The sequence below is a fragment of the Pleurodeles waltl genome, chromosome 6 (assembly GCF_031143425.1).
Source record: "Pleurodeles waltl isolate 20211129_DDA chromosome 6, aPleWal1.hap1.20221129, whole genome shotgun sequence".
Lineage (NCBI taxonomy): Eukaryota > Metazoa > Chordata > Amphibia > Caudata > Salamandridae > Pleurodeles > Pleurodeles waltl.
In genome coordinates, this window is record NC_090445.1 from 1,401,289,284 (window position 1) to 1,401,317,202 (window position 27,919).

At 45.2% G+C, this 27,919-nt stretch overlaps 1 protein-coding gene across 2 annotated transcripts in view; it reads left to right on the forward strand.

Annotated features, from left to right (window-relative positions):
- The window catches only part of VPS13D (vacuolar protein sorting 13 homolog D), a 2,230,750-nt gene that overhangs the window by 319,327 nt on the left and 1,883,504 nt on the right, over positions 1–27,919 (forward strand). For both annotated transcript variants that reach the window (XM_069240741.1, XM_069240742.1), the window contains exon 18: positions 22,117–22,249. In XM_069240741.1, the coding sequence (XP_069096842.1) occupies positions 22,117–22,249 (133 nt within the window). The remainder of the gene's footprint in view (positions 1–22,116; positions 22,250–27,919) is intronic.

Below are 27,919 nucleotides of genomic sequence, written 5' to 3' on the forward strand. Positions count from 1 at the left end.
AGAAAATAGCATAGTAGAATTCTGTCTGGAACCCTCTGATGGTCTGCAAGTCCCAGTGATTTCCAGTTGTGGGCAAAATTTGCCAACCTAACCTGAAAAGTATGGGGGGGGAAAAGGGATCACACTAACTGTAGAGGCACCTTGTTGATGGCCTTCTCTGGAGCCTCTGTTTCAGGGATATCTGCTGAACTTGCAATGATACTGCCATTGCCTGAGCCTAGAGGCTTGGCCCCGGAAAGAGGCCTGGTGCTGAACCCGGCCGGCCGAGCAACGCCTTCCACCCGGTGAAAACCTAAGGGTTAAATATCTTTTGAATGGAAGACTGAGCCTTATACAATGAATTGAATGTGGTGACAAACTTGCTTCATTTTCATTCGAGGGATCGCCAAAAAGGCCTCCCTGTGCCACTGGCCAAATACCCCAATGTATGATTGATTTGATTTTAATAAGTAGGGATGTGCCCCGCTCATTTGACATGGCACAGTTGGTATTGCAAAGGAAAGTAATGGGGGAAATAAGGTACCCTGAGGATTTGGCATCCTCCTCCATATCTAATATCTTGATAAGGGGCCCAGCAATGTTGAGGAGCTTGTACTTACAGGACCACCCGGAGCGGTCTGTGCCCTTCTTACAGTCACAAATATACTTTGTGAGAAAAGTCTCCATGCTGGGATCTATTTTTGGGTAAGGGCAGCTCTGACTTCCAGAGGTGGCTGCGGAAACCCTGCCTTGAGACAGTTGCAGACTTACTTAGCGAGCGATTTCCAAATTTCTCTACCACGTACGTGGCCACGTAGTCCGCAGAGACCCAATAAGATGAATGGGGTTGCAGGATGTTATCTGGATCAAGCATGTCAGTGTCTAACCCTGGTGTGCTCTTTGCTGCTGTCGGAAGAATTTGCGTCGGAAGAGGGGTGCCAGGGTCTGTCTGGCTTTGTATCGCAAGTCCGAGGTGGGGGAGTCATTGCCCTCCGGTATGTGTTGGGGGGCAGGAGATGTCGTGGAGCTTATGGCAGGTTTTTCAGGCACAGATAAGGGTGAAATACCCACTGTAGTGGGGAGGGTGCTATGACCCAGAAAATTGCTCCTCATTCTTTTTTTTTTTTATGTCTGGGGCAGCTCAGACCGGCCCGTTGTCACAAGGGTGGACGACCTTGGTTCTTCCCTCAGATTGAGGGATTGTAGGCACCGCACAGCGAGATTGAGGAGTTTTTGCTCCAGGGGTGCCATAGGCTATGAGACTGTCCTCTGTGTTTAGGCAACCGTGACTTCACAGAAGTCATCATCCATCGGGAGGTAAGCAACAGACTCTTTCTCTGTGTATGAATCATGCATGCTTGCATGTTAGGGGCACTTTATACTGGGTGAACCAGTTCAACTATGGTAGCCTCTGAAGACACAGTAAAGTTGCACTTGCGTACACCAGCGCCCTTGTATACACTGTGCCACGTAATGTGTATTGTGATAATATTATTTTAATATTTTAGCAGTATTCTTTTAGTTATAGTGTGTGTGGTGCCTGGGTACGATGTCCTGAACACCCTCTAGGGGATCTGATGCGTAATCACATGGGGCACTCAACGAGCGCATTATAACTCACGAGACCCACCGGTCTTCAGTGTGGACCCTTGTACTAAGTGTCAACACATGCTATGACTGCGTGAGAAAAATAGCCCAAAATGGTCACCTGCAGACCCCAATTCAGGGCATTTAGCTCCAGGACCTGGGGCACAAGGGAGGTGGATGGCTAGTTGCGCTGTTCCGCATAGTGGCTTCTGAGGTGCCTGAACAGCTAGTTTGCTTGATTGTGCCATAAGAAAGGCTCAGAAGAGGAATGTAGATGTCCTTAGCGGTTAGAAGACTGCACCGCGCAGCCCTGACATGCCTCTGACATGCCTCTGACAGGCACCTACCCCTGCGGTCTCCTTGAATCATTTAGGAGCGAGCAACCGCTTCTGCAGTGAGTGGAAATACCTAAAGGCAAAAATTATAGAAATGGTATAAATAGCATAAAAGAAAAAACAACGCCTAGCACCTTTGTAATTCGATCCAGGTCTCTCCAGATGGTGGAGATGACTAACCTCCCTCTCCTGACCCCCTTTTTGGCGGCAGAACAAGTGGGTAAAATTAGGCAGATTGTGTTCCCACTTTATGCCAGTTCCACCCCTAAGGCGGACGAGCCGAAGTGGACACCACTTTTTAAATTCCTCCATCTTTGTTTGGAAGGAATTAGGCCACTAGGGTTTGGAATATGCCCACTTCCCAGCGGAAGTGATCATAGAAACCGTGTTGCTACCCTAAAGGTGGACAACCCATTGGCTGCTCCCTGGCACTCCCTGTAATGCCCCTAAATTGAGTGCTTATGTGGCACCCCTGAACCTTAGAATGCAGATTTTGACAACCCAAGATGACCCGGACAAAGAAGAGTTGCACCTGCAGAAGAGGAAAAGCAGCAACAGCTGACCTAGAACCAGCCTGTCTGCTGACTCCGAAGCATCCTGCACAAGAAGCCAACTTGTCCTGTCTTCAATAAAGACTTAAGTCTCCCATGGGCCAAAGTGAAGAGAAACTCTCTAAATTGCTGAGGCACTACCGCTATCCTAGTGGCACCAGGTCTGGGATCTCTGGCCTCAGTTAATAGGATTCCCTCCTCCCAATAGGTCCTGTGGGAGCCACTGATATCCCCCTTTTCCTTATCAGCAGCTTGCTGCCTCACGCCTTCAAGAGTGGGACAGGTCCTCTGTCCCTGGCACAGATCCTTCCTAGAGAGTCTCCTGGTCCTGGGAGCTCTGCTGTGTAAGGCCCAAGGTCCTGAGGCTCAGTTCCCTCTGGGGCTGTCAAGTCTTCTTCCTGAGGAGAGGGAACCTGTTAGGGTGTCTGGGCTTTTTAGCCTCTTTTTTTGTGGTCTCCCTCACAGGTAGAAGTGTTGGCCACCCTTATTTTGACCCAGTGGGCTGCCTTCTTCCCACTTCTTGTGGAGAAAGTGGACCTTGGTCACCACATACTGATGAAGTTTTTCCTGCAGACAATTACTTAACAGATGCTCTTTCATTACTAAATTTTAAAGACCTTCATTACCATGCACATTGTTACCTTCTAACCAGCCACCTGGTGTCTTCACTCGTAAGGCCGCAAAATCAACCCAGGACTCACTCTGGGTTTTTCAAGGCTCCCTGAATTTGATCCCTCAGGAGTAAACCCAACGCCCTCAATCAGGGTATACTTCATGAGGTCATAGGACCTTGCATATGCCTCATTCAGTGTCAGAAGTCTATCCCTGCACTTTCCCGAGAACAGTGCCCACAGAGGAGAGCTCCAATGCAATTTATCAAGTTTTCTGACTACACAGGCCCTCTCATAGACTGTGAACAATTAGGTGATATCATATCACCTTCCTCATATTTTGGGACAGTCCCTTTGGGGATTTTAGGGTCACAGTGCTCTACTCTGTCCCTAATTTTAAAATTGCAGCCACCATCCATGGGTGCTAAACCCATTTCTCTGTTCTCTTTTTCTATTGCTAGGATTCTGCCTTCCAGGGCAAGTCTTCTAGCTCATGCTCTTCCAGTAGCTCTTGGAGCCTAGCACTGGTAGGAATTGAGCCGGTTTTTATTTTGTACCCTTTCCAGAGGGTCCTTAACTTCTTCTCAAACAACTTTATGGTAAGGGCTGAGGTCAGCCTCCACAACCCTGTCCTCTAAGGTACTTATTATTTTACTAAAGGGGGAACCTTTTAGATATAGAAAAAAAAAATCGAACAGGTTTTTGCAGTCGTAACTAAAGTGCGTTTTAAAAACTTTTACTGTTAAGCTACAGGGCCCTAACAGTACTATTAGAAATCTGGGAAAAAACGAATTCTAAAAAAGGTAATTTTTTGTTTTACTCATTGTTAGAAATTGGGTTTTTGGTTGGCAGCCAGGTTACCCTCTGTCCAAGCAAGAACCCTCACTCTAGTCAGGGTAAGTCACACACAATCCAAAATTATCCTGTGCCCACCCTCTGGTAGCTTGGCAGGAGCAGTCAGGCTTTACTTAGAAGGCAATGTGTAAAGTATTTGTGCAATAAATCATACAATAACACCATATAGCACCACAAAAATACACCACACAGTGTTCAGAAAAATATATAATATTTATCAGGATAATTGTAGGTCAAAACGAATAAAGATGCAATGTGAAATTGTAGAGATATCACTGAAAAGTGATATAAAGTGTCTTAAGTCTTTAAAAAGCAAACAGTCTCTTTCAAGCACAAAGTACCTGGTTTAAAGTGGAAAATCTCCGCGAAGGGCCACAGAAGAAGAGATACGTGGAAAAATGGTGTGTGCGTCGATTTCTCCCCTGCACACACGGAGTTGCGTTGTTATTTTTCATGCGGGGAAGTCATGCGTCGTTTTCCGGCGCACGGACAGTCTTTCTGTGGGTCGCGGGATTACCAGATGTCCCGGGGTCTGTGCGTGGATTCTTTGGCTTGTTTTTTCGGCTGCGTGTCGTTCCGGGAGGCTGTGCGTGGAATTCTCGTTCTCACGGCAGGGGTCGCGTCGATTTCCCCCTGGAAGTCGGGCGCCGTTGTCCTTGCGAGCCCGTGCGTCGAAGTTCCGGTCGCCCCGAAGGTGTCACGTCGATCAGCGTTGGTGTGCGGCGATTTTCTCACCACGGAGCAAGCTGTGCGGCGAAACGTTCGGCACACGAAGAGTCCAAATGAAAAAGAGAAGTCTTTTTGGTCCTGAGACTTCAGGGAATAGGAGGCAAGCTCTATTCAAGCCCTTGGAGAGCACTCTTACAGCCAGACAAGAGTTCAGCAAGGCAGCAGGGCAACAGCAAGGCATCAGTCCTTTGTAGAAAGCAGTCAGGTGAGTCCTTTAGGCAGCCAGGCAGTTCTTGCAGTAAGGCGTTGGGTGCCCAATGGTTTCCTAAAGGGGTTTGGTCCTTGTGAAGACAGGCTAAAGGTTCTGGCTAGGAAGCCAGTCAGGGACAACAAGCAGGTAGGTAGTAGACGTAGGGTGCTCAGGGACGTGGGTGCACCATTGGTCCTCTTCTCCTGTGCCCAAGCGTGACAGATGCAGGGGTGTCTTTAGGCTTCAAGTTTTCACGTCCGGGAGCACTCGTTGTCCGGGGGTCCTTTGTGTTGAGACTACAGGTGCCATAGGACAGTCTGGCAGGGATGGACCCAGGATGTACATGAGCTCTTGGGAGCTGTGGACATCGTTGGCACCAATGACCCACCTCAGCTGGGGTCAGGGGTCACAGTTGCAGTGGTTGCTGGAGATGTGGGATTTTCTCTCTCCACAAGGGAAAGGTCGCCTGCGGCCAAGATAGGTGAGACCACACTGGACTCCGTCTCTGGGCAGCTGAGGACCCTTGTTAGCATGTTGGTTGGCATCACCTCTGTATGAAAGTTCCCCCTTTTGGCATGGTTACCCTCCTCCCCCAGAGAGAGAGCAACACACACTTTTTCTTTCTTTTCCTCTTTTTCTCTTTCTCTCTCACTTCTTTCCTGATAGTAACATGACTGAGTGTGTGCTGGGATCCTGATAACCAGGCCCCATCACCTGTGTTCTTTACCTAAACTTTACCATAGCTTTAAAAATTGGCACACAGCTAAGACCTCTGTAAAAGGTGCCAGTGGTACCAAGGGCCCTCTGGACAGAAAGCTGCAACATGTACAGTATTATGCCACCCTAAGGGACCCCTCACCAAACACATGCACACTGCCAATACAGATCGGGTGTCTTGGTGGGAAGAAAAAGTTAAAGTGGACATTTCATCCCTCCCTGGGTACCATACCTACAAACCACTGCCTGTGGCATAGGAAAATCACCACTCTAGCAGGCCTTACAGCCCTAAGGCAGGGTGAACTACACTACATGTGAGGCCATAGCTGCATGAGCAATGTTTTCCTACAATGTCGAAGTCCATTCTTAGACCCCGTAAGTGCAGTGTGGCTATATTGAGTATACGGGCTGGGATTTTGTCATTATGAGCTCCACACTTCCATTATGGCTTCATTGAAGACTGGGAAGTTTGGTATCAAACTTTTCAGATCAATTTACCCACACTGATGCCAGTGTTGGATTTGTAAAATGCACACAGAGAGCATCTTAGAGATGGCCCCTGAAATTCTTCCAGCTCTCTATTGTGTAGCTGACCGGTCTATGCCAGCTTGCCATTACCAGACTAGTTTCCGACCCCATGGGGTAAGAGCATTTCTGCTCTCAGGAGTCCGGGAAAAAGCCTGCTCTGGGTGGTGGTGCTTCACACCTCCCCCTAGCAGAAACAGCAGCACTTGGTGGTGAGCCTCAAAGGCTCTTGCCTTTTGTTCTGCTGCCTCAGTGCACTCCATCTAGTGGAGATGTCACACCCCCTCTCCCCCCATCAATACCCCTGGATCAAGCCCCATTTTTAGTGGCAGGTATGGCGGGAAATTTAGTAAACACCAGGAGGAGTGTCCAGCTGAGCTGGGACCACCACCCAGGATGCCCAGAGCTGAGATGATCCTGGCACAATCTCCATCTTGTTTTGGAGGGTGATAGCCATTAGGGTTAGGTATGTGTCAGGGAGCGGGCACAGGAAGGGTGTAGCCACCCTCCGGGTCAGTAGCCATTGGGTACTGCCCTCTGACCCATGTAACAACCCTAAATCTAGTATTTAGGGTCACCCCTAAACCTTGCTCTTCAGATTCCTGGTGAGCCAAAGAAGAAGCAGGACTGAAGAGCCGCACCAGCAGTAAAGACTCTAGACGACAACTGACTTGGCCCCAGCCCTACCTACCTGTCTGGAGTTTCAAGACTCCTGCTACAAGAAGACAGCTCATCTTGCAGGACCAGCGACCTCTACAAATCCTCATAAGACTGCCTGCCTTACATCAAGATCTTCAGAGGACAGTGACCCTGTCCACAAAGAAACCTCCAACAAGGACTCCAGAAGCACCCATATCCATGAGTCCTGCCCACTCTGCACCCTACGCCCACCGCCCGAGTCCAGCTGGCCCACCTGACCAGAGAGAATCCACAGGCGATTTCAACCTTGAGTCCACCCCGGGTTGACCCGTCCTGGCCACCACGACATCAGTTGCAGCCTGAATCCAGAGGACTGGATCCAGTGATGATACCAGAAACCTAAAGGCCCCTGCATCTGCAGGCCCCTGGCCTTGGGGAACCCAGCTCATGGTTCATCGACATCCAGAGGAGCCTAAACTTACCTCTCCCGCCATTGGTCTTCTTCAGCCGACCCCCTTGCCCAAGCCTGCAGCCACTTTGTGAACCCAGAGTTTACCATTGAAAAGCATTGGGTGCCCATCCCTGTGTTTGCACCCTGCGCCCGGCCACCCTCGTGCCGCTGAGTGTGTGTGTTTGGTACTGACCCCCCCCCCCCCCGGTGCCCTGAGACCATGGCAACTTACCTACAAAGTGCTCCCCATCTCCAAAGGATTTCCTTGGGGCCCGACACCAACTTTGACCTTTACACCCGGCCAGCCTTGTCTTGCTGGTGGTGCACCCTTGGTGTCTTCTTAAACTTTGCCCTGTGGACACCTTAAACCCCGAAGACTGGGACCGTAATTCTTGTACTTACCTGTGAACTGTGTGTGTATTTTTCCCCCCTGCACTGCATTTCCTTCAATAAAGATAGCACTACTTTTGATATTGCAAAGTAGTAATTACCTGAAGACTGTTTAAACTGTGAATTTCAAACAAAATGCATTTGATACTTGAAAGTGATAGATTCTTGAAACTGTACTTACCTGCAACAAACATCCTTGCGGTTCTAGAAAAAAAATAACAATATATGTATTTTTGATACATAAACATGGGCCTGGAGTTGTGTGTGCCTCATTTCTTGACTGTGTATTACAAATACTTAACACCACCCTCTGATAAGCCTAACTTCTCAACCACACTGCCACAAGAGAGCATTAGTATTATCTACTATACAGAGCCAACTTTCTTCAACCTCTGGTTGTGGACATCTGGTGCAGTGGTCACTTCTGGTGTTGGGGTTCCGGCGTTCCAGCAGCTGCAGATTCCAGTGCTCATGGGAGACATAAGTCTTTATTGAGGGCTTGATGAGTTGGCTTTTTGTGCAGGATCCTTTGAGGTAAGGAGGCCGGCCAGAGGGGCTGGTTTCAGGTCAGCTGCTTCTTCTTTCTCTTCTGCAGATGCAGCTCCTTTTTGTCTGGGTCTTCTTAGGTTGTCGAAATCTGAGTTCTAGGGTTTAGGGGTGCCACTTAAATGCTCAATTTAGGGGTGTTACAGGCAGTGGCTGGAAGTAGCCAATGGGCTGCCCACCTTCAGGGTTACTACATCCTCCTTGTGACTACTTCCACTGAGAGGTCGACATAACCCTAACCCTAGTGGCCTAATTCATTCCAACTAAAATGGAGGAATTTGAAAAGTAGTGTCCAGCTCATCCACCTTAGGGGTGGGACTGGCATGAAGTGAGCACTCTTCGTAATTTAACTAAATTGCCTGCCTGTGCTGCCTCCGAGAGTGGAGTCAGGACAGGTGGGTTGGTCACCTTCACCATCTGGAGAGACCTGGGTAGCATTACAAAGGCTGCCAGGCCATTGAACCTCCCCGTCCTGAAATGTCCATCCTGCCAGGAAGAGGAGGTCACACCTCTGCCCATTTCAGGCTTTTGTCACAGGCCCTCAAGAGTGCTGGCTTTCACCTTGAGGGGCCAGAACTACACCTGTCATGGGTGAACTGGTCAGAACCAGTCAGTCAATGCACTAGTAGTTGATAGGTTTTCAAAAGGTGCCCTCTGTGTGCCTTTATTAGTAAATCCATCACTGGGGTCAGTGAGGGGTTGTTACTCTGAGATGTTTCATACTAAACATCCCAGGAATCAGAGAAACCATCATGTAGCTGGTGAACTCGTAATGACCAGTGTGCAGCACATGCATTTCAAATGACTTCCCTCTGCACTTAATATGTCTGAGAATCGACAAAGACATAGCGGGGGCATATCTGTAGGGGCATATCTGCTCATGCAGATATGCCCACACATGTAATATAATGCACCCTTCCTTAGGGCTGTAAGGCCTGCTCGAGGGTTGACTTGAATATATTACATGCAGTGTTTAGGGGACATGGCACACAGGCTATTTGCCATGGCTTGTTTTCAATTTTGGAAGCACCTTGTGACGCAGCCTGCAAAGGCAGTCTGCATAAGGTTGGTGCTGGGTCCCTCAGAGTGGCACAAATTGTGCCCCAGCTCTGAGGGGCCCTCTTCAGTACCCATGCCCGAGATACCAGCGATACCATTTACTAGGGACTTACAGGGTGCTGAAGGGCCGGTTTACTTGGGGATCAAGTGATCAGGTGTTCTGTTTTAGGGAAGGAACACTGGCATTTGGGTCCTGATTAGCAGGATCCCAGTGTGCCACACCCGAAGTTGCATCTAAAAACGAGGCAAAAAGTGTTGGATTGGGGGGTGGGGGTTGGAGTACTGCCACCAGAACCCAGCTCCCTACATCAATCAAATGTACCTTTCAAAGTTCGATGTAATGTGAATTCATTTCTCAATTAATTTAATAACAAAAAAGTTAACAATTAAAATGTTGCACCATAAAGGAATGTTTTCTTTATTTAACAAATTTTTAGATTTGAATAAAGTACTTACACTTGTTTTTGGGACCCTGGACATGCACTAGGCATTTGCGTATTAATTACAAAGATGGAGAAGCTTGATTACAGGTAAGTCACTGTTCCTTTCCAGGTAAGTGAAATATATTGTTTCACCTCATAGGACATCCTTTGGCAATCATAAGGACACAATCATAAACAATCCTGAATATTAGAATAATTCCTGAAACCCATAAAAAAGAGTGTATATATATATATATATATATATCATGGCATGTGTGGCTGTAGATGCTCCTGCTCTGCATTATCTTGCCATCTAGTGTTGGGCTTGGAGTGTTGCAACTTGTTTTTCTTCAAGAAGTGTTTTCAAGTCACATGATTGAGTGGCTCCTCCTTCTTAGTGATACTGCACGTGGGCATCAAGTCTTTTGTTAGATCGTTTTTTCTCCACCATCTGGTTCGGACGTGTTTCTGCTCGCTTCGTATTCACTTGCTCCAGTTCTTTATATCAAAAGTGTTGTACCTTGATCGCTTTTCTTGTACCATAATCTCTATCTCCTCAATCAACTCTGGTTGAACTTCAACCACGTACCCTTCGGGGCAGGCCTCTCTCAGCCTTAGGCCTGTCTAAATGTGACATGAAAGAACATGATACTCTGATGGAACGGACACCATTCAGATTCTGCCATCTGTGCCAAGCCAGATTTCCACACACTGATCACCATCAAGTGTGTAATCTCTGCTATTCCCCGGATCACAGCAAAGCCGCCTGCGATGTGTGCCGATCGTTTCGGTCCAAGAAAACACTCCGGGATCGACGGACTCACAGGCTGGAAATGGTGCACTCGACCCACGACCACACCCCAATCATTTTTGGGGACAAGCATGCCCAGGAGGAGCTAGAGCAATAGGAGGTTTTCTTGGTTCAAGACTTGTACTCAGACCTGCAATCCGATATCAACAAAGACTTCCAATAAACCCATAAAAGGGGTCACCGGACCACCACTGCCCTCGGGTCGTGGTTACCACAATCAATGGACACATATAACATCAGACTTTTGGGTCCTATTTATTATCCAACATGGTTATTTTCTGAAACTAACATCAACACCTCCAAACATTCCACCTCGCAGACACAATGTCAGCAGAACACCTCACTCTTTTAAAAGAAGAGGTTCAATTGCTACTGTTAAAAGGAACTGTAGAGCCTTTTCCCATCCAATAAAAAAGAACAGGAATATACTCCCCCTACTTCCTTATTCCCAAAAAAGACTGCACACTCAGACCTATTTTGGACCTCAGGCCGCTAAATCACTATATTTTCTCAGAACATTTTCACATGGTCACCCTTCAAGATGTAATTCCATTTCTACAAAAAGGCGACTTCATGGCCGCTCTAGACCTTAAAAACATCTACTTTCACATTCCTATTCACCCTGCATACCGCAAATATCTACATTCCGTAGTAGTGGGCCAACACGATCAGTTCAGAGTTCTGCATTTTGGGGTCAGAAACGCTCCTATAGTAGTAACCAAACCCCTACCCATGGCCGCAGCACATCTCAGAAGACAACCAATACATGTATTCCCTTATTTAAACGACTGGCTGATCAAAGCCAGCACTTTTCACCAATGCCAAACTCACACCCAAATCACAGTAAACCTTCTCCAAAAGCTAGGTTTTATAATCAACACTCTCACATAACACCTAGAAACGCTTCAAATTCAACCCTATCTAGGGGCTATTTTGAACACACAATTGGGGTTGGCTTACCCCAATCCAACATGTGTTCACAACTTTCAGCGAACAATCTCTCACTTACAGAACAATCACACTTACACAGTCAGGACATTAATGCGCCTCCTAGGAATGATGACATCCTGCATAGCCGCCGTCCCTCATGCCAGATTTCATATGTGTCCCTTACAGCAGTGTCTCTATCAGTCGTCCCAAGCTCAGGGTCATCTTCAAGATCTAGTGATGTTAGACCGTCCAGCTTACCTCTCTCTACTAGGGTGGAACTCCACCAACCTACACAAAGGGCAGCCTTTTTAAGAAGCTGTTCCTCAAATAGTCCTGACCTCGGATGCTTCTCTCACAGGATGAGGCGCTCTCCTCAACAACCTCACAGTGCAAGAATCATGGGATCTCAGTCACCAGTTTGCACATCAATCTTCTTGAACTTCAGGCAGTGTTTTTAGCCCCAACAGCTTTCCTACTGCACAAGACTATCTTACTCCGTACAGACAACATCACAGCAGTGCATTACCTACAAAAGTGTGGGGGAGGGGTACGATCTCTCTAGTTGTCTCAACTTGCACAAGCAATTTGGACGTGGGCTCATCATCACCACATTCATCTCCTGGCAGAGTATCTCCCAGAAGCAGACAATGACTTTGCAGACCTGCTCAGCAGGACACCTCAACAAGTCCACGAACTGGACCTCCATCCAACGGTATTTCAAAAGTATTATAAAAAGTGGGGAACTCCTCACATAGACCTGTTTACCAGAACAGAAAACTCAAAATGGCCAATCTTCGCATCCAGGTACCCACACCCTCAATCCAAAGGTAAGGCTCTATGGATCAACAGTCAGGGATATTTGCTTGTGCTTTTCCGGCTCTCCCCCTCATTCCATTTCTGGTGCGCAAACTCAAACTTCTCTCAAGATGATACATGTAGCCCCCACCTGGGCTCGCCAACCATGGTTTACAACACCACTAGATCTCTCCATAGTACCTCACACGAGACTCCCCAACAAGTCGAAGCTTCTCACACAGAATCTCGGACAAATCAGACATCCAGATCCAAAATCACTCATCCTTGCGATATGGCTCCTAATGTCATAGAGTTTGGTTATCTACAGTTACCCTCAGAATGTATGGATGTTTTGAATCAGGGACATAGACTAACAACGAGAGCCTGCTATGCGGCAAAATGGAAACATTTTGTCTGCTGTTCTTAGTCCAAACACATAAAAACCAAACCTTAAAACCATCAATGCAAAACATTTGTTATTTGCTTCACCTGCAAAAAACAGACCTCGCTTACACATCAATTTGACTACACCTAGCTGCCATTGCAGTGTACTTACAAAACAGACAATATATTTCATTTTTCAAAATACCAGTTATTAAAGCACTCATGGTCTTAAAATAGTGATTCCACCCAGACTGCCCCAAGTACCATCCTGGTATCTTAATATTGTGCTCACTCAGCCCATGGGCCCTCCTTTTGAGCCTGTTCACTCTTGTCCCATATAATTCCTTTCTTACAAAGTGGCTTTTTTTAGTCGCTATTACATCACTTAGATCTGTTAATGAGCTACAGGCCTTAACACTATAAGAAACTTTCTTTCAGATACATAAGGACAAATTAGTGCTCTGTAGAAACCCAAAGTTCCTACCAAAGGTTATCTCACAATTCCACATTAATCAAACCATTGGGTTACCGATTTTCTTTCCACAACCTGACTCCGTGGCAGAAAGATCACTCCACACCTTAGATGTTAAAAGGTGGCTCATATATTACATTGACAGGACTAAACAATTCAGGAAAACTAAATGGCTTTTTGTAGCTTTTTCAGCTCCTCACAAAGGAAATCCTATTAGAAAGAACAGCATAGCTAGATGGAGTGTAAAATGTATATAAATATGTTATGCTAAAGCCAAAAGAGAATTAACACTTAGTCCTAAAGCACATACCACAAGGGAAAAAAAGGTGTAACTACGGCATTTTTGCAAAACATCCCCTCTGCTGAAATTTGCAAAGCAGCTACTTGGTCTACGCCACACACATTTACATAACACTATTGTGTATATGTACAAGCGCATCGACAAGCGGTCGAACACTTTGTTTCAAACAACTGCAACTCCCACAGGCTAGGCACTGCTTCTTTAAGAGGGACTCCTTTACATTCAATGCAGAACATGTGTATCTACGTCCACACATGCCATCGAATGGAAAATTTTACTTACCAGTAGACATCTGTTTGTGGCATGTAGTGCTATAGATTCACATGCATCCTCCCTGGAAGCCTGTAACCCTTCCAGTTATTCTATATTTGTATATAATTGTTCATGGATACTTATACTTGCATGGACATATTCTTTTCTACACTCCTCTTACATTCTCTTACCCACCCACCTGCGGGAAGACAATCTAACAAAGGACTCAATGCCCATGCGCAGTATCACTGTGAAGGAGGAGCTGCTCGATCCGGTAACTTGAAAACACTTCTCGAAGAAAAGCAACACTAGATGGCAGTATAATGTAGAGCATGTCACTCTACAGCACTACATGCCGTGAGCAGACGTCTACTGGTAAGTAACATTTTACGTATAAATATATGTTCATTGGCATGTGTGGCTGTAGAAAAGCATGCTCCTGCTGTCTAGTGTTGGGTCCGGAGTGTTGCAAGTTGTTTTCTTCAAAGAAGCATTTTTGAGTCAAGGTCCTCCTTGGTTATGCTGCACGTGGACACTGACTACTTTGTTAGGCTGTTTTCTCTCTGCTGTCTGGTTTGGACGTGTGTATCTTCGCTTCGTCTTTCCACTTGCTCCAGTTCGCAGTCTTTCTTTCCATCCTCTCTTCATCAACTGTAATGTTTCTCGGTCGCGCATTTCTGTTTGTGTTAGGTGGGCGTCCTCGTCAGTTTTGGGCCTACCTCACCATGCGTCACCGACCATTATGCTGAGCTGATGGAATGAACACTGTTTCATTTCTGTCCTCTGTGCCATGCAAAATTCCCCTCCACTGACCAACCTGTGGTGTGTAGCTTGTGCCTCCCCCCGCTCACCATAAAACTACCTGCGATAACTGAAAATCCTTCCAGTCGAACAAAACCCTTCGGGACCAAAGAGCTAGTCAGTTGGAGTTGGCGCATAAGATTCTGGAGGTCACCCTGGACAGCTTTGGGAAGGAACATAAACAGGAGGTGCCAGAATAAGAGGAGGCCTTTTCGATCCAAGACTCCGGCGTGTAGTCGGATAGCGAAAGCCACAAAGTAACATCTGTGCAACCCGTGAGTACTGTGGCTCCTCCTGCCCACCCTAAGCCCCTTGCAGAGGTTGCCAGACTGCAACTGCCACCAGGCCATGGCCGGATCCGAAAAAACGTTTTGGCTGTCCCTCCCTCTAGCTTGGCTCCCAAAATAGCGAAGACCAAAACATCTACGACCTGTGGCACCTCGGTCCGAGACATGTTGCCATCTCAATCCACACTTTGACTCCGAGTACTTGCGCTCCCAGCAGACCAACTACCACCTTTGCTTCGGTGCTGACCAAATCACACTGACCAGAATCTTCGGTGCCGAAAACCACAGAACCGAGAACATTAGAGCACAAATACTAGCCAGACTTCAGCAACTCCTTCAGCTGTGATAACCATTTTGGAGACCATGGACGCTTGTTAGTTCTGGTTCCATATACAACCGGGTGCAGGGCACATTATTGCATCTCCCCCTGTACTTTTCAAGAGGAAACGGTCCCTACAAGAAGCTTTGGACACCTCTCCATCTCCAAAGAAGACAATGAAGGAAAAGGCTACCGGCACACCTCACAAGTCTTCTTTTCTTACTCCTCCTAATCCACCTTCTCCACCTCCTCCACTCCCTTCTCCTCCACCACCCTCCCCTCCTCATCCACCTACCTTACCTACTGTATATACTGGGAAAGATTTGGGTGGGACACATATGACTGTGACCCCATATTGAGCAGTGACCCAGATTTGTACCCCGCATGCCCCTCACCACCAGAGGATAGTACATCCTCCCAGCAGGTAGTGGCAAAGACAGCTGCTTCCCACAGTGTAGAGCAGCACAGGGACCCCCAATGAACAGGACTTCCTGTTTGAGACCCTTACTCTTACCCAGAGGGATGTCCTGTTTCTAGCTATGCTCCCTGGCATGCTTCGTCCTGCTTGAAGACATTTTTAAAGAGCCTGTCTGCTCAAGGGTAATCACCCCTAGAGTAGATACAAAAATATGAGCCTGCTCCCTCAGATCTGTTATGCATTAAGGTACAGGCCCCTCCAGACTCTTTAGTAAATACCACTGCACGAAAAGTTGCCAGTAGCCAGGCCATAGGGGACTCTCCTCCTCCTCCTGACAAGTAGAGTAAGAAGTTGGATGATGCCGGCAAAAGGGTAGCTCCACAGGCAACTAATCATTGAGGTGACGCCAATTTACCGGCCTTAGTAGCATTAAATGAAATGGAGCAGCTCCTCCCATTTCCCCCAGAAGAGCAACACAAAAGAGGGCAACAAATTGTTGCTGAGGGGCAAACCACTACTAATAACTCCAAACGCTATGCCCTAAACGCCACAGATACAGTGCATGCAACATTAATATGTGTGTCTTGATGAGGAGGCACATGTAGCTTCGATGCTCTGGTTTCACACCAGAGGGCGAGCAACATGCCTTTTTATAAGGAGCCTCTTTTCGGCCCTTAAGTGGATTCTACCCTTGAAAAGCTGAAAAAAGACACAGACACAGCAAAAGCCAAGGGCGTCCTACAGTCCCCACACACAGGGGCACTTTTCGTTGCCTCACCTTCAGAGGAGATTACAGATCCACATCCTCAGAGGCATCTACCTCCCAGCCCAGACAGCCTTCAGCCTCCTATTCTAGGGGCTTCTTTAAGGGGTCTTACAGAGGCAATAACAACAAAGGCAGAGTTAAGAATGCCGCCTCCCGAGGCTCTACCTCTACTGCAATTTAGTCACTACTTCAGTCTTCCCTCTGCCTATTCCACGCCTGTTGAAGGACGACTCCAGAATTTTCATCCAGAATGGGTCAACATCACTACAGTCCAGTGGGTTCTTTCCATTATCCAACATGGGTATTGTCTGGAGCTCATGACCGGTCCACTAAACGTTTCCCCTCTCTTTCACAGACTATCCCATGAGAACTTCGCCTTTCTCAATCAAAAGGTTCAATCCCCCTTTCCTCAAAGGGGCCATTAAACCTGTTCCCTTTCAACACCAGGGATCAGGGGTATAGTCCCTATAGTTCCTCATTTTTAAAAAAGATGGCTCTGTCAGGCCTATTCTAGACCTCAGACCATTAATCCACTGCATTCTCTTAGAACAGTTTCAAATGATTACTCTTCAACAACAAGGCAACTTTATGATGGCCCTAGTTCTAAAGGACGGCTACTTCCATATCCCCATCCAACCTGCACACCGAAAATACCCAAGATTCATGGTTGCAGTCAAACAGAATCAGTTCAAAGACCTACCTTTCAAGATCATAACTGCTCCCATGGTATACACCAAATGCCTAACCGTGGTCACAGCACATCTCAGAAGACAGCGGATATATGTGTTCCCTTACTTAGATGACCGGCTCATCAAAACCAGCACACTGCCCCAGTGCCAATATCACACTCTTGACAGTGGACCTGCTTCATACGCTGGGATTCACAATCAACTTTGTCAAATCCCACCTCTTTAGATACAGCCCTATCTAGGAGCTATCCTAAATGCAGAGTTGGGTCTAGCATACCCCAAACCGGCCCAGGTCCACAGTTTTCAATCTCTTCTCCCCCCAGTTTCAGGAGATTCGTATATATACACCGTCAGAACTTTCATGCAGCTGTTAGGGATGATGGCTTCCTGCATTGCCATCGTTCCCCATGCCAGATTCCACATGTGTCCCGTACAGCAGCGTCTGTCTCGTCAGTGGTCTCAGTCACCTAGAAGATCTAGTGTTATTAGACCACCATACTCACCGCTCTCTGCATTTGTGAAACTCCACCAACCTGTATAAAAGCCGGCCTTTTTTGGGCCCTGTGACTTAGATCATTTCAACCACAGATGCATCACTGACTGGTTGTGGCGCTCACCTTCAACAGCTCACAGTACAGGGCCTTTGGGATCTCAGGCTCCAATCTATACATATCACTCACCTCAAACTTCAGGCAGTAGTTCTAGACCTGGAAGCATTTCTTCATCACCTCTCTCACAAGGTTGTCTTTGTCCGCATGGGCAACATGACAGCCTTGTAGTACATACAGAAACAAGGGAGGGACACTGTTGTCTCAATTGTCACAACTCTCTCACACAATATGGAAGTGGGCTCTCCACCACCACATTCACCTAGTGGCAGAGTATCTCCCAGGGACGGTCAGCGACTTTGCAGACCAGCTCAGCAGGATGGGACAACAAGTCCACGAATAGGAACTCCAACCACAAGTCCATCAAAAACTTCCTAAAGTGGAGGACTCCTCAAATAGACCTTTTCTCCAAAGCAGAAAACGCAAAATGCCCAAACTTTGCCTCCGGATACCCACACCGTCTATCCAAGGGCAACGCTTTATGGATGACCTGGTCAGGGATATTTGCTTATGCTTTTCCACCTTTCCCTCTCATTCTGCTTCTGGTTCGGAGGATCAGGCAGACTTCTCTCACCATGATCCTTGTAGCTTCTATTTGGGTGTGCCAGGAATGGTTGACCACACTTATGGACATCTCAGTAGATTCCCACGAGAAGCTCCCCAACAGGATGGACCTTCTCACTCAGAATCAAGGCCAGATCAGACATCCAGACCCCAAGTGACTCAACCTTGTGATTTGGCTCCTGAGGTCATAGATTTTGGTTACTTAGGATTGCCTGCAGAATGTATGAACATTCTCAGGAAAGCTCGTAGACCCACAACCAGCGCATGTTATGCTGCAAAATGGAAATGTTTTGTATGCTACTGCCAACCCAAACATATTAATCCCGATAAGACTACTATCCAAGAAGACATTGTTGTTTATTTGCTCCATTTACAGAAAGCAAATTTAGCTTACGCTTCCATTCGCTTACATCTTGCAGCTATAGGTGCATATCTACAGAACAAACAACTTACTTCCTCGTTCAAAATCCCAGTCATCAAAGTTTTAATGGAATGCCGTAAAGGGGTTATTCCACCGAGAGTGCCTCCTGCACCATCCTGGAACCTCAACATTGTGCTTACCAGGCTCATGCGGCCCTCCTTTTGAGCTACTTCATTTATGTCCGCTTCAGTAGCTTTCTTGGAAAATGGCGTTCTTAGTCGCTATCACATCACGCAGATGTGTTAGTGAGCTCCAGGTCCTAACCTTGGAAAAATCTTTCTTCCAAATTCCTAGAGACAAATGATCCTTTGCACAAACCCAAAGTGGTTTCCCAGGACCATATCAACTAATCCATTGAGCTAGCAGTCTTCTTTCCACTGCCTGTCTCAGTTGCCGAAAGAGCCCTCCACGCTTTAGATCTTAAACAAGCACTTGTGCTTCACATTGACAGAAGCAAAGACTTTAGGAAAACTAAACAACTCTGTGTAGCTTTTTTCACTACCTCACAAAGGCAGTCCAATATCGAAAAACAACATAGCTAGATGGGTAGTAAAGTGTATACAAACTTGCTGTGCTAAAGCAAAGAGACAGTTATCTGATACTCCTAGAGCACAATCTGTTAGGAAAAAAGGAGACACTATGGCTTTCCTTGGCAACATACTGAAAGCTTACATTGGTAAGGCAGCTACATGGCCTACACCGCATACATTTACAAAGCATTACTGTGTGGATGTACTAGCATGTCAGCAAGCCGATGTAGGTAAAGCTGTGTCAACTCCGCCTCCCACAGGCTAGCCACTGCTTTTATGGAGGGACTGCTTTAAAGTCTGCGCAGAGCACGTTTTTCTACAGCCACACATGCCATAGAACAGAAAATGTTACTTACCCAGTAAGCATCTGTTCGTGTCATGTAGTGCTGTAGATTCACATGCTCTGCATACTCCTGCCATCTACTGTTGTGTCCGGCGACTGAATCAAGAAGGAACCATTTCATATGCTAGTCCTTAATATAAGTTTCCCTTACCTTCGGCAAGGAGATTGATTCTGCAGTGTAGATCTAAAAGACACCTGCTTCCACATTCCCACAGCAAAAAAGCACAGGAAGTACCTTAAGTTTATAGTAGTAGCATAACACTACCAATGTGTAGTGCGTCCACTTGGTCTAAAATGTGCCCCTTAAACTTTTTCGAAATGCACGACATACGATCTTCAATGCCAAGGAACATTAATTAACCCTTACTTAAACAATTGTCTGATATGTGCATTCAGAAATCGGTAACATCCCTGAAAAAGTTGTAGTTTATGTTGCAGCAACTTTAAACAGATTACAAGGAAAAGTGTTTCTTTCAGTGGAGAATGTGTTATAAATCTGGGAGAAATTTCAGATGCTGCTCCTGAAATCAGTCCTTCATCCCAAATAATCTCTTTATATCTAGGGTAAATTTCTTCTTGCATTTATATTGTTCTGAAAGCAAAACTACATTAGGCCTCTCCAACAGTGTGTAAAGAGCCAGTGGTCTCTGGAGGAGGAGTACTGGGTCAGCACACTTTGCAACTTAGGAATGGCAACATATTTTCTTTTGTCTTGGTGCAGAAAAACGAATCTGCTCCAAGGTGTCGGTCTTCAGCTGTGACTTCCAATCCATATGATTGTGACTAGTATGTCTCTTTGTGCTGGGTGGTAAACTCATCTTGGAGCTTTATCTTTGCAAGGTCGTTGGTCAGAGAAGGAGAGTTCCTACTACATAAATTAGCTGGAATTCTGTGCCCTCCACTTGATTCTTAGGTCTTTCCTAACGTCTCTGATGACGAGCAAGATTCTAATTCAATTGGACAACACACCGACTATGCACTGCCCAAACAAACGGGGGCTCAAAATAAAACAAACTTGGCCTCAAAATCACTATCTCTAAAATCACAGAAGATTTGGTTGTGGGCCTTGTTCTGGAGCCTATCAATAAAGGCAAACCACTTGGCAAAAATGTTACACAGCTGTCAGATTTCCTGGGCCGATTTTATAAGGAAAATCACTAATAGGTTTGGTACACTGGCATTCTTCACCGAATTTTCACAGAATGGGGCAATGGAACAATAGAGCTCTTTTCATCATCTCATAACAAACATGGAAAGACGGCATGCAGGCTACCCGAAGCAGGTTCAACAGGACAATGTCTTTTTTAAGAGCTGGTCAAAGATATTCTATGAGCCAACTCCGAGAATCTAACCTTGTTTCCCAGTTATGAAGTCAGTTCCCCAGTTATGAAGTCAGCAGTTCTGCCACATTCTTTACTCGCCTTTTGTTGTGAGAACTGCTGTCTCCCTTCTTCAAGACACCCTACGCTTTTTTTTTCTTTTTTTTAAAACAAGGACCTATTGACTGCTATTTCCCATAAATTATCACTATTATTTTTAATTTTTTAACTGCATCTGAGGCGTGAAAAGTTTATCCTGTCATGGTCCATTTCCTACCTATTAATTTAACACAACCATTAGACTGTAGAACGTGAGCGAAATATCCAAAATAGGCATAAATAGGCACAAACAATACATCTAATCAATCACTCCTACCGGTCTTCTGGCTCTTCTGCTCCTACTCACTGTTCCTTTTCGCACTTTGTCACTGTACTCTGCCTCTCAGGCCTACATTCTACCACAGCCTTATTTAAGCTGCGTCTTCCTGCTCTCAACCAATCCTCTTTCTAGCGGTTGTTAGCGTGCAGACAGTCCCCGCAGCGCTCTCTTGCCTCCACGTATGCCCTCACCCATATTTGTCTTACAGTCCCTGCCTGCCTTGTTTGCTTTCTGCTCCCTTCCTGCCGAGCTGTTCCTTTGCCACCATTCACTCTCCCTGTCTCTTAGAGAGTGATTAACGCCATGAGCAGATGTCAGAGCAAGACCTGCGCCAGAGGATGGGGAGGGGGTGAGGACCGTTTATGGCAGGGCCGTTTTATTTGCCCTGATATTTACACCATTGATTACAGTATGTGCTTTGGTCTGCGTCTACTGGGATTTTGTTCACCGGACTGTGTATGAAAAATAAATGTATTTGTGGTACTCACAAGGCTAAAATTGTGTCAGATTTCCAGTAAAGGACTTTTAGAAAACAAAACTGCTAAATTCAGCTAGACACAGAAGAAGCAAACATATACGTTTTTCTAGATCTATCTAAATTGTGAGAGGACGACTTTATAGAGGATTTAGGGTGTTTTGCAGATTTCTCTGGAAATCCTCATAGTGCTTGACAATAGATACTATACGACAAGGCTGAAACACATTTACAAAGTCAAAAGATTTTGCACAGGTGAGATCTTTTAGCTTTGCCAATGCTTGTTGAACTCTTCTAGTGTAAGCCTGTCTTTCTGCACTTTTTCTCCTTACGTAGACATCTGGACAGCAGTTGTTGAGTGCTGCATTGTAGCTTTGAGAAAGGTTTTTGGTTTAACAAACCATCTAAGATTTGGAAAATCATGCTTGTTATAAGCTCTGTGAGCATTCTTCTCAACATCGCAACATGTTAGAACCTTCATCCTCTTTGTTGATATATGGGCATTTAGATTGATATGACATGTCCTGGTACCGGATAGGGAGTTATTGTGAGATATATATGACTACTTTGAAGATTCTTACAATACAAAACCAAGACTACAAATAAACAAACATTTCATTCCGTTGTCAAAATGTCTCTAAATGTCTTATTGTGGTTGTATTTCAGGAAAACAGTAAACGTTGGACTGTAAGTCTTGCTATCTCAGCTCCCCAGGTTATCTTTCCTGATGATTTCAAATTCCAGAACCCAGTGTTGGTGGTAGTTGATTTGGGGAGAATACTACTCACCAATTCCCAAGGTAGATAATGTGTGTGTCCTTACACTTTGTGTTGTATTAATCTCAGAGTTTCTTGTATACTATTGAGTATTTCATTTTTGTATTGGTGCACCACTTTGCTTTTTTACCTGATGTTGCATAGTTCTTAAAATGTAATTAGGCCAAGCTTATTTTCTTCATGTTTTTATATCAATATAGATCAAATGCGGCTAAATGACCACTTTGGAGTGCTGTTTATCCAAAGATTGAAAGCCATGGTATTCATATGGGGGGAATATTAGTATGATTGCTGTGAGTTTTATCCCCCTGAAGACTATGGAGTCACCAGATAGTATGCTTCTAAAAAAGTGCCCATAGCAGGGTGCTGGAGGAAAATGTCCATAGCAGGGTTCTGGTGGGAAACTATTTTCCTGTTTTATTTTGCCACCTTCCTATGTCTCAGCTCTGCAGAAAAAAAAGATGTAGGTACCTGGGGACGGATTCTGTCACTTTGTGAACATAGCCATCTTCGGATGCTATCTGTGCTTCTCTGTCTTTTGGTGCTCACATTTGGTTGCGTTACATTTATTTTCATTTTCTTCACCATTAGATCTTTAATAGATTCATATGCTGGAGTCATTCCCCATCGTCAATCAGTGCTTCTTACTGTAACTGTAAAATTGCAGCAAACATTAACACGCTTGCAAAGCCGTAACCACTGTCACTTTAGTAGTAGTCACCTCGTTTGAAAAGGCCCAAACGTCAGCCATTGAGGTGAAAGTGCACCAAACTTTGCTGCTTTAAATACCACCATACCTTAGATTTTTCTTACTGTTTTTTTTAAAGGGAGTCCCGATTGGGTCTGCTCAGTCATCCAGTTTAGCTTTTGTAGGTACAGATCTTTTTCATAGGATTCTCTCTGATTTCCATAAAAGGTAGAATATCTCTCCATGTGTGCCGAATCCCGGAACATACATTTTTAATTTTTGTTCGTGTTTTACATTCAAGCAAAAATAAATAGAACACATGCCAAAGAAATGCAGTGTTTACTGTTTTTATATTATTTTTTCCAATTAGACAAAATATAATACAAAAACGGTATGTTTGGCTGAGCAAACCACTCTAGGAACAGTGTCATTGCCAATGACACACACATTAACTATATTGCACTATCCTGTCATGTAAATTAGTGGGTTAATCTGACAATTCTGGTTTTTTTTTCCGATCTGTCAGGAAGGTCCTGAGACTTTCTTGCTATACCCAAAGCTGTTGGCTAGTAACACCACATATTTGAGGGGTTTTAGCTTCATTCAGTGTCTGAGAACATTATCTTTGTTTTTATAGCTTTTTCTGTGGAAATAGTGTTTTTTTTCTGGATTTTAACTAGTGGTGTTTCATCTCCCATACCTCCCAAGGCTGCATGCCTATGCTTATGCTTTTTGACAAATTAATGCGTATTTAGGTAACATGTCCGCTGTCTTTCTGCCTCATGCTCCATCATTTACTATACAATAGTATTATAGCTAAGAGGGTGGAAAGTTGGCTCAGAACTTGACCACCTACTTCTGTTTCTGCTTTGGGGGCAAAGGGTAGAGACCTCCATTTGGCCCACTCGTCTTCCCAGGAGGCCGCTTCTGTCAGCAACTAATCATCAGCACTCCCAATTCTGGTTGATATCGATGTGCTTATTGTCAAGGCGCTTGACTTTTGAGAAGCAGGAGGGAGACATTGAAGGAGCTTATTTCCAGGGATACCCATTTATCGATTTTAAGTATTTATTCACATCCTCCTCCTCATCTCTTCTTGGAAGTCCTTGTTCAACTATGACCTGAAGAACACTTCGTCCACCTGCATCTCACGAGATCACCAAGTGAACAGTGCTATGGGTCCAAACATGTTTCCTTATTTGGGTGTTCACGCAAAGACATGGAGAACTTAAGAATCCAGCCGCAGATAGATGTCATGCTGACTACTGATGTGAATCATCCTTTCCCGGAAGAGGGAGATAGCAAAGTATTTACCTCAGGACTCTGACTCGGATGGTTCATCTGCTTGGCAGGAACTTTTTCCAGTTTCTCCGGAGTCTGTTCCATTGAGGACCTCTCCTATGATGATCTGGTGGCTTTCTATGAGCAGTTAAAGAGCTGTGAGGAACTTTAATCCACACATCAAAACACCAGAGGTTAACCCATCAATTTTTGTTTAGGTAATCCTAACAAAACTGCACGCGTGTCCCATAGTTCTACTTGTTCCTGTTCTGCTGGAACCCATGACAGATACTTTTGTTAAGCTTGACTTTGTCTGAGCTGTTAAACATCATCTGCAAAAGAAGTTTGGAACAGCTGTCTCAGATCCCAAGCTCTTGAACAAGGTAGTTCCTGCTGATTTCTTAGTCCTAGAGCTCCCGCCAGGAAGAGATATAATGCAGTTTGATCAACTTACTCTATTCAACCAGAAAATGGGAGAAGAAAATAAAATGTGTGGAGACGGAAAGTATGCCAGACTTTGGGCCTGATTTAGGTATTGGCAGACCGGTTAATCCGTCACAACGGTTATGGATATCCTGTCTGCCGAAATCAGAATCCCATTACATCCTGTGGGATTTAGATTTCGGTGGATGGGATATCTGTCACCATTGTGACAGAGTAACCTGTCCGCCAGTCTCTAAATTACGCCTTTTGTCTGGTGTAGTGAAAAGAACCAGTTCCTCTTCCTTTTGAAACACTTTGATTTCGGTCTGTGGGACCTGACAAGCAAGTGTTTGGTGTTCCTTCCCAGAGGGAGAATGGAGGACTTTCTGGAAAGAATACAGGATGGAATACTGACTTATAACAACCTGATGTGGGTAGGAACAGACTCACCTGGTTTGACCACAGAGGATGCATGTCATAGCAACTCTTTTTCAGATGCTATTTCTGGCTTAGGCTTACTACTTTGTCTCCTCAGGCAGTGAAAGGTGCTTGAATTACTTTTTGATGTTTCATCTCTTTTTTGGTCTTTCATGTAGATGAGGAAATCCAGAAAAGGAAGACCAGGGCAGAGACATTTAGATGTGTTGTACTGGAGGAGACAAATTTCCATGGGAACTGCTCAAATCATATGTTAAAAGCAAGCACTCACCCTTTACCTTTTGGAGACATGACAGCCAGGATCAGAAAGAACAGGAATAGCCCTTCGCAAAAGTGTTATCTAGAGGAGTGGTGGTGGCCAGCAGCCTCTCACTGAGGTAAAGCAATGACTCAGTTGTGCTACCTCCAGCAACCAGAACTCCAGTGGATATGAGTATTTCGAATTATCTTCCATAATGAAGGGAAATCACATATGGTCAGTGGGTGATAAATATTGTGCAGAATCTGTACTAAATCAGATTTTCCTGCACTCCCCTCAAATGGCTTATAGGAGTTTAAATCCTGCAGTGTTGGGTTGCATGACTCAGGAGACCCTTACTCTTCGAGATAAAGGTGCAATAGAAGAGCTACAAAGACATCAGTGGAACAAAGGAGTTTCCTCCTGTTAATTCAGATCAAGAAGAAAGGTCCTTAAGAAGATTTCAATTGCCTTTTAGAGGTAAATAGATGGACGGAAAAGTGAAAAGAGAAAAAATCAGGATGCTTATCAGATTTATCCACATCTTCAGCAAAGCGATTTGATGCACACTTTTGATTTGCAGCATGTCTGTTTTCATATACCCATATGCAAGAGCCACCTAATTTTCTTAAGATTCAAAATTAGAAAGAAGCATTATGAGTAAAAAGGGCTTCCCTTTGGTCTCAAGTCTGCTAATAGAGCTTTTTAAAAGGTTGTAGCAGTAGTTAAGCTTTTCTTCGTAGCAAGAGTGTTTTTATTTACCCTTACTTGGACGATTTGTTGCCCAAGGCTTCCTCTCATCCAAAGCTTCTTCAGAACTTGTAGTTGGCACTGAATTAGAGTTTGGTGTGGTCATGACAGTCTGTCAGGGTTGTTGAGGACATTGCCTGCGCCCGCCTGATTAACTACCCCCTGCCAAATTCATGGATAACTGCCAGCCTAGTGGTTATCTCTGTACATTGAACTGAACCACCTACAAATGGTTTCTTTAAATGTAGTCTTTAAAGATCAAGCTCCCAGAGTGGGGGTTTCTCTTTAAAATAAAACAAAAGACCAATGATCCCCACATCCTATCAGTTTTTTCTCAGGGTGTGGGATTCGTTATAGTTTTTTTCCTATTAAACTCGCTGTGAGGGACAGGGAGGAAAAAAAGGTTTTACACCATCCACCCTAGATATAATAGGAAGTGTAATGACCTTCCTCCAATGGCTCCTACCACATAGGGCTGTCGGAGGAAGTATTCGGTTGACCGAGAAAATGGGAGCTTCTTGGAAGGACTGCGTTAGGTCTGTCCATCTCTAAATGAAGGTGTGGGCAGAAAACTTATGAGGTTTGCGACGGAGTACCCTGTCCATCAAAGTCTAAATTAGGCCCATAACCTTTAAGTTGAGTCTTTAACTGAATGTTAAGAAATTGTTGTAAATACCCGCACAAACAGTGTCATACTTGGGTGCAATTCTAGACATGGAAAGTGAAAAACGTACTCTTTCTCAGTACAGGGTCCTGTCAATAAGACCCAAGTGCCTTCAGCCACTTCAGTTTCCTTCAGTCCATCAGGTGTCTTTACCCTAAGGCGAAATGACTTTTTGCATCTCCCTAATCTGGGATGAACAGTTACATATGAGGCCCCTGCAAGAATATTTAAATGATCAGTGTTACCTGAAGTTGGGAAACTGGAATGACAAAGTGCAGCTGTTGTCACATGCCTTACAGACCTTGTGGTGGTGGGGCAAGAGGACGCTACTGTTTGAGGACCCCCTTGTCCTCCATTGCATTTACAAACACTATTAACAGATGCTTCTGCGGAGGACTGGGGACCACACATGGGCAGGCTGAAGACTCAGACGTTTGTCTCATTTGAAAAAAAGGTGTCTTATTAACATGCTGGAGTTGTGGGCTGTATGCCTGGTGCTAAAACCTTTCCTATTGGTGCTCAAGACAGGCAGTTTTTTGCTTCAGAAGGTCAATATTTTAACCATGAACAAGCAAGGAGGTACAAAGTCCAGGTTGCCCTAGCAGGAAGCTAAAAAAAAAAGTCAGCAATATCCTTTGGCAAGAGGCAGCCAACTTGCTTCAAGGGGCGCAAAACACAAAGACATGTGAACTAAGTCACCAGTTGTCAGAAAGGGTTTTAAATGAAAAACAGGCCGACATTTCCTACTGGGAACAACCAAGAAGACTTCATTTGCATCACAAAATACACACAATCATTGTGCAACCACAAAATACACACGATCATTGCTTACGCCCCTAGGTTCATGGGGAATGCACTTTCGTGGAGCTAATAAAGATGGTTTTCACTTCACTTTTCTTCCGATCCAAATTCTCTGAAGGGTGAATACAAAGTTGAGACTCAGCATAGCAAAAGTGATACTTATCACTGCAAGATTGGCCACGCTCTTGGTTTTATGTGATCCTTCTTCAGATGTCCCTTCTTCCTTGCAAGGGGCTGCTGCTCAGGCCCAGCCTTTTATGTAGAGTGTTGGGTGACATATTTTAACCAAGCATTCCGTTGCTAAGCTTCATGGCTAGGCTCCTAAATTCTTTCAGCATAAATACTTTTTTAATAAAAAATTGATTTATCATTTTCAGTCAAACCATATAAGAAACACATTGCAGTGCAGT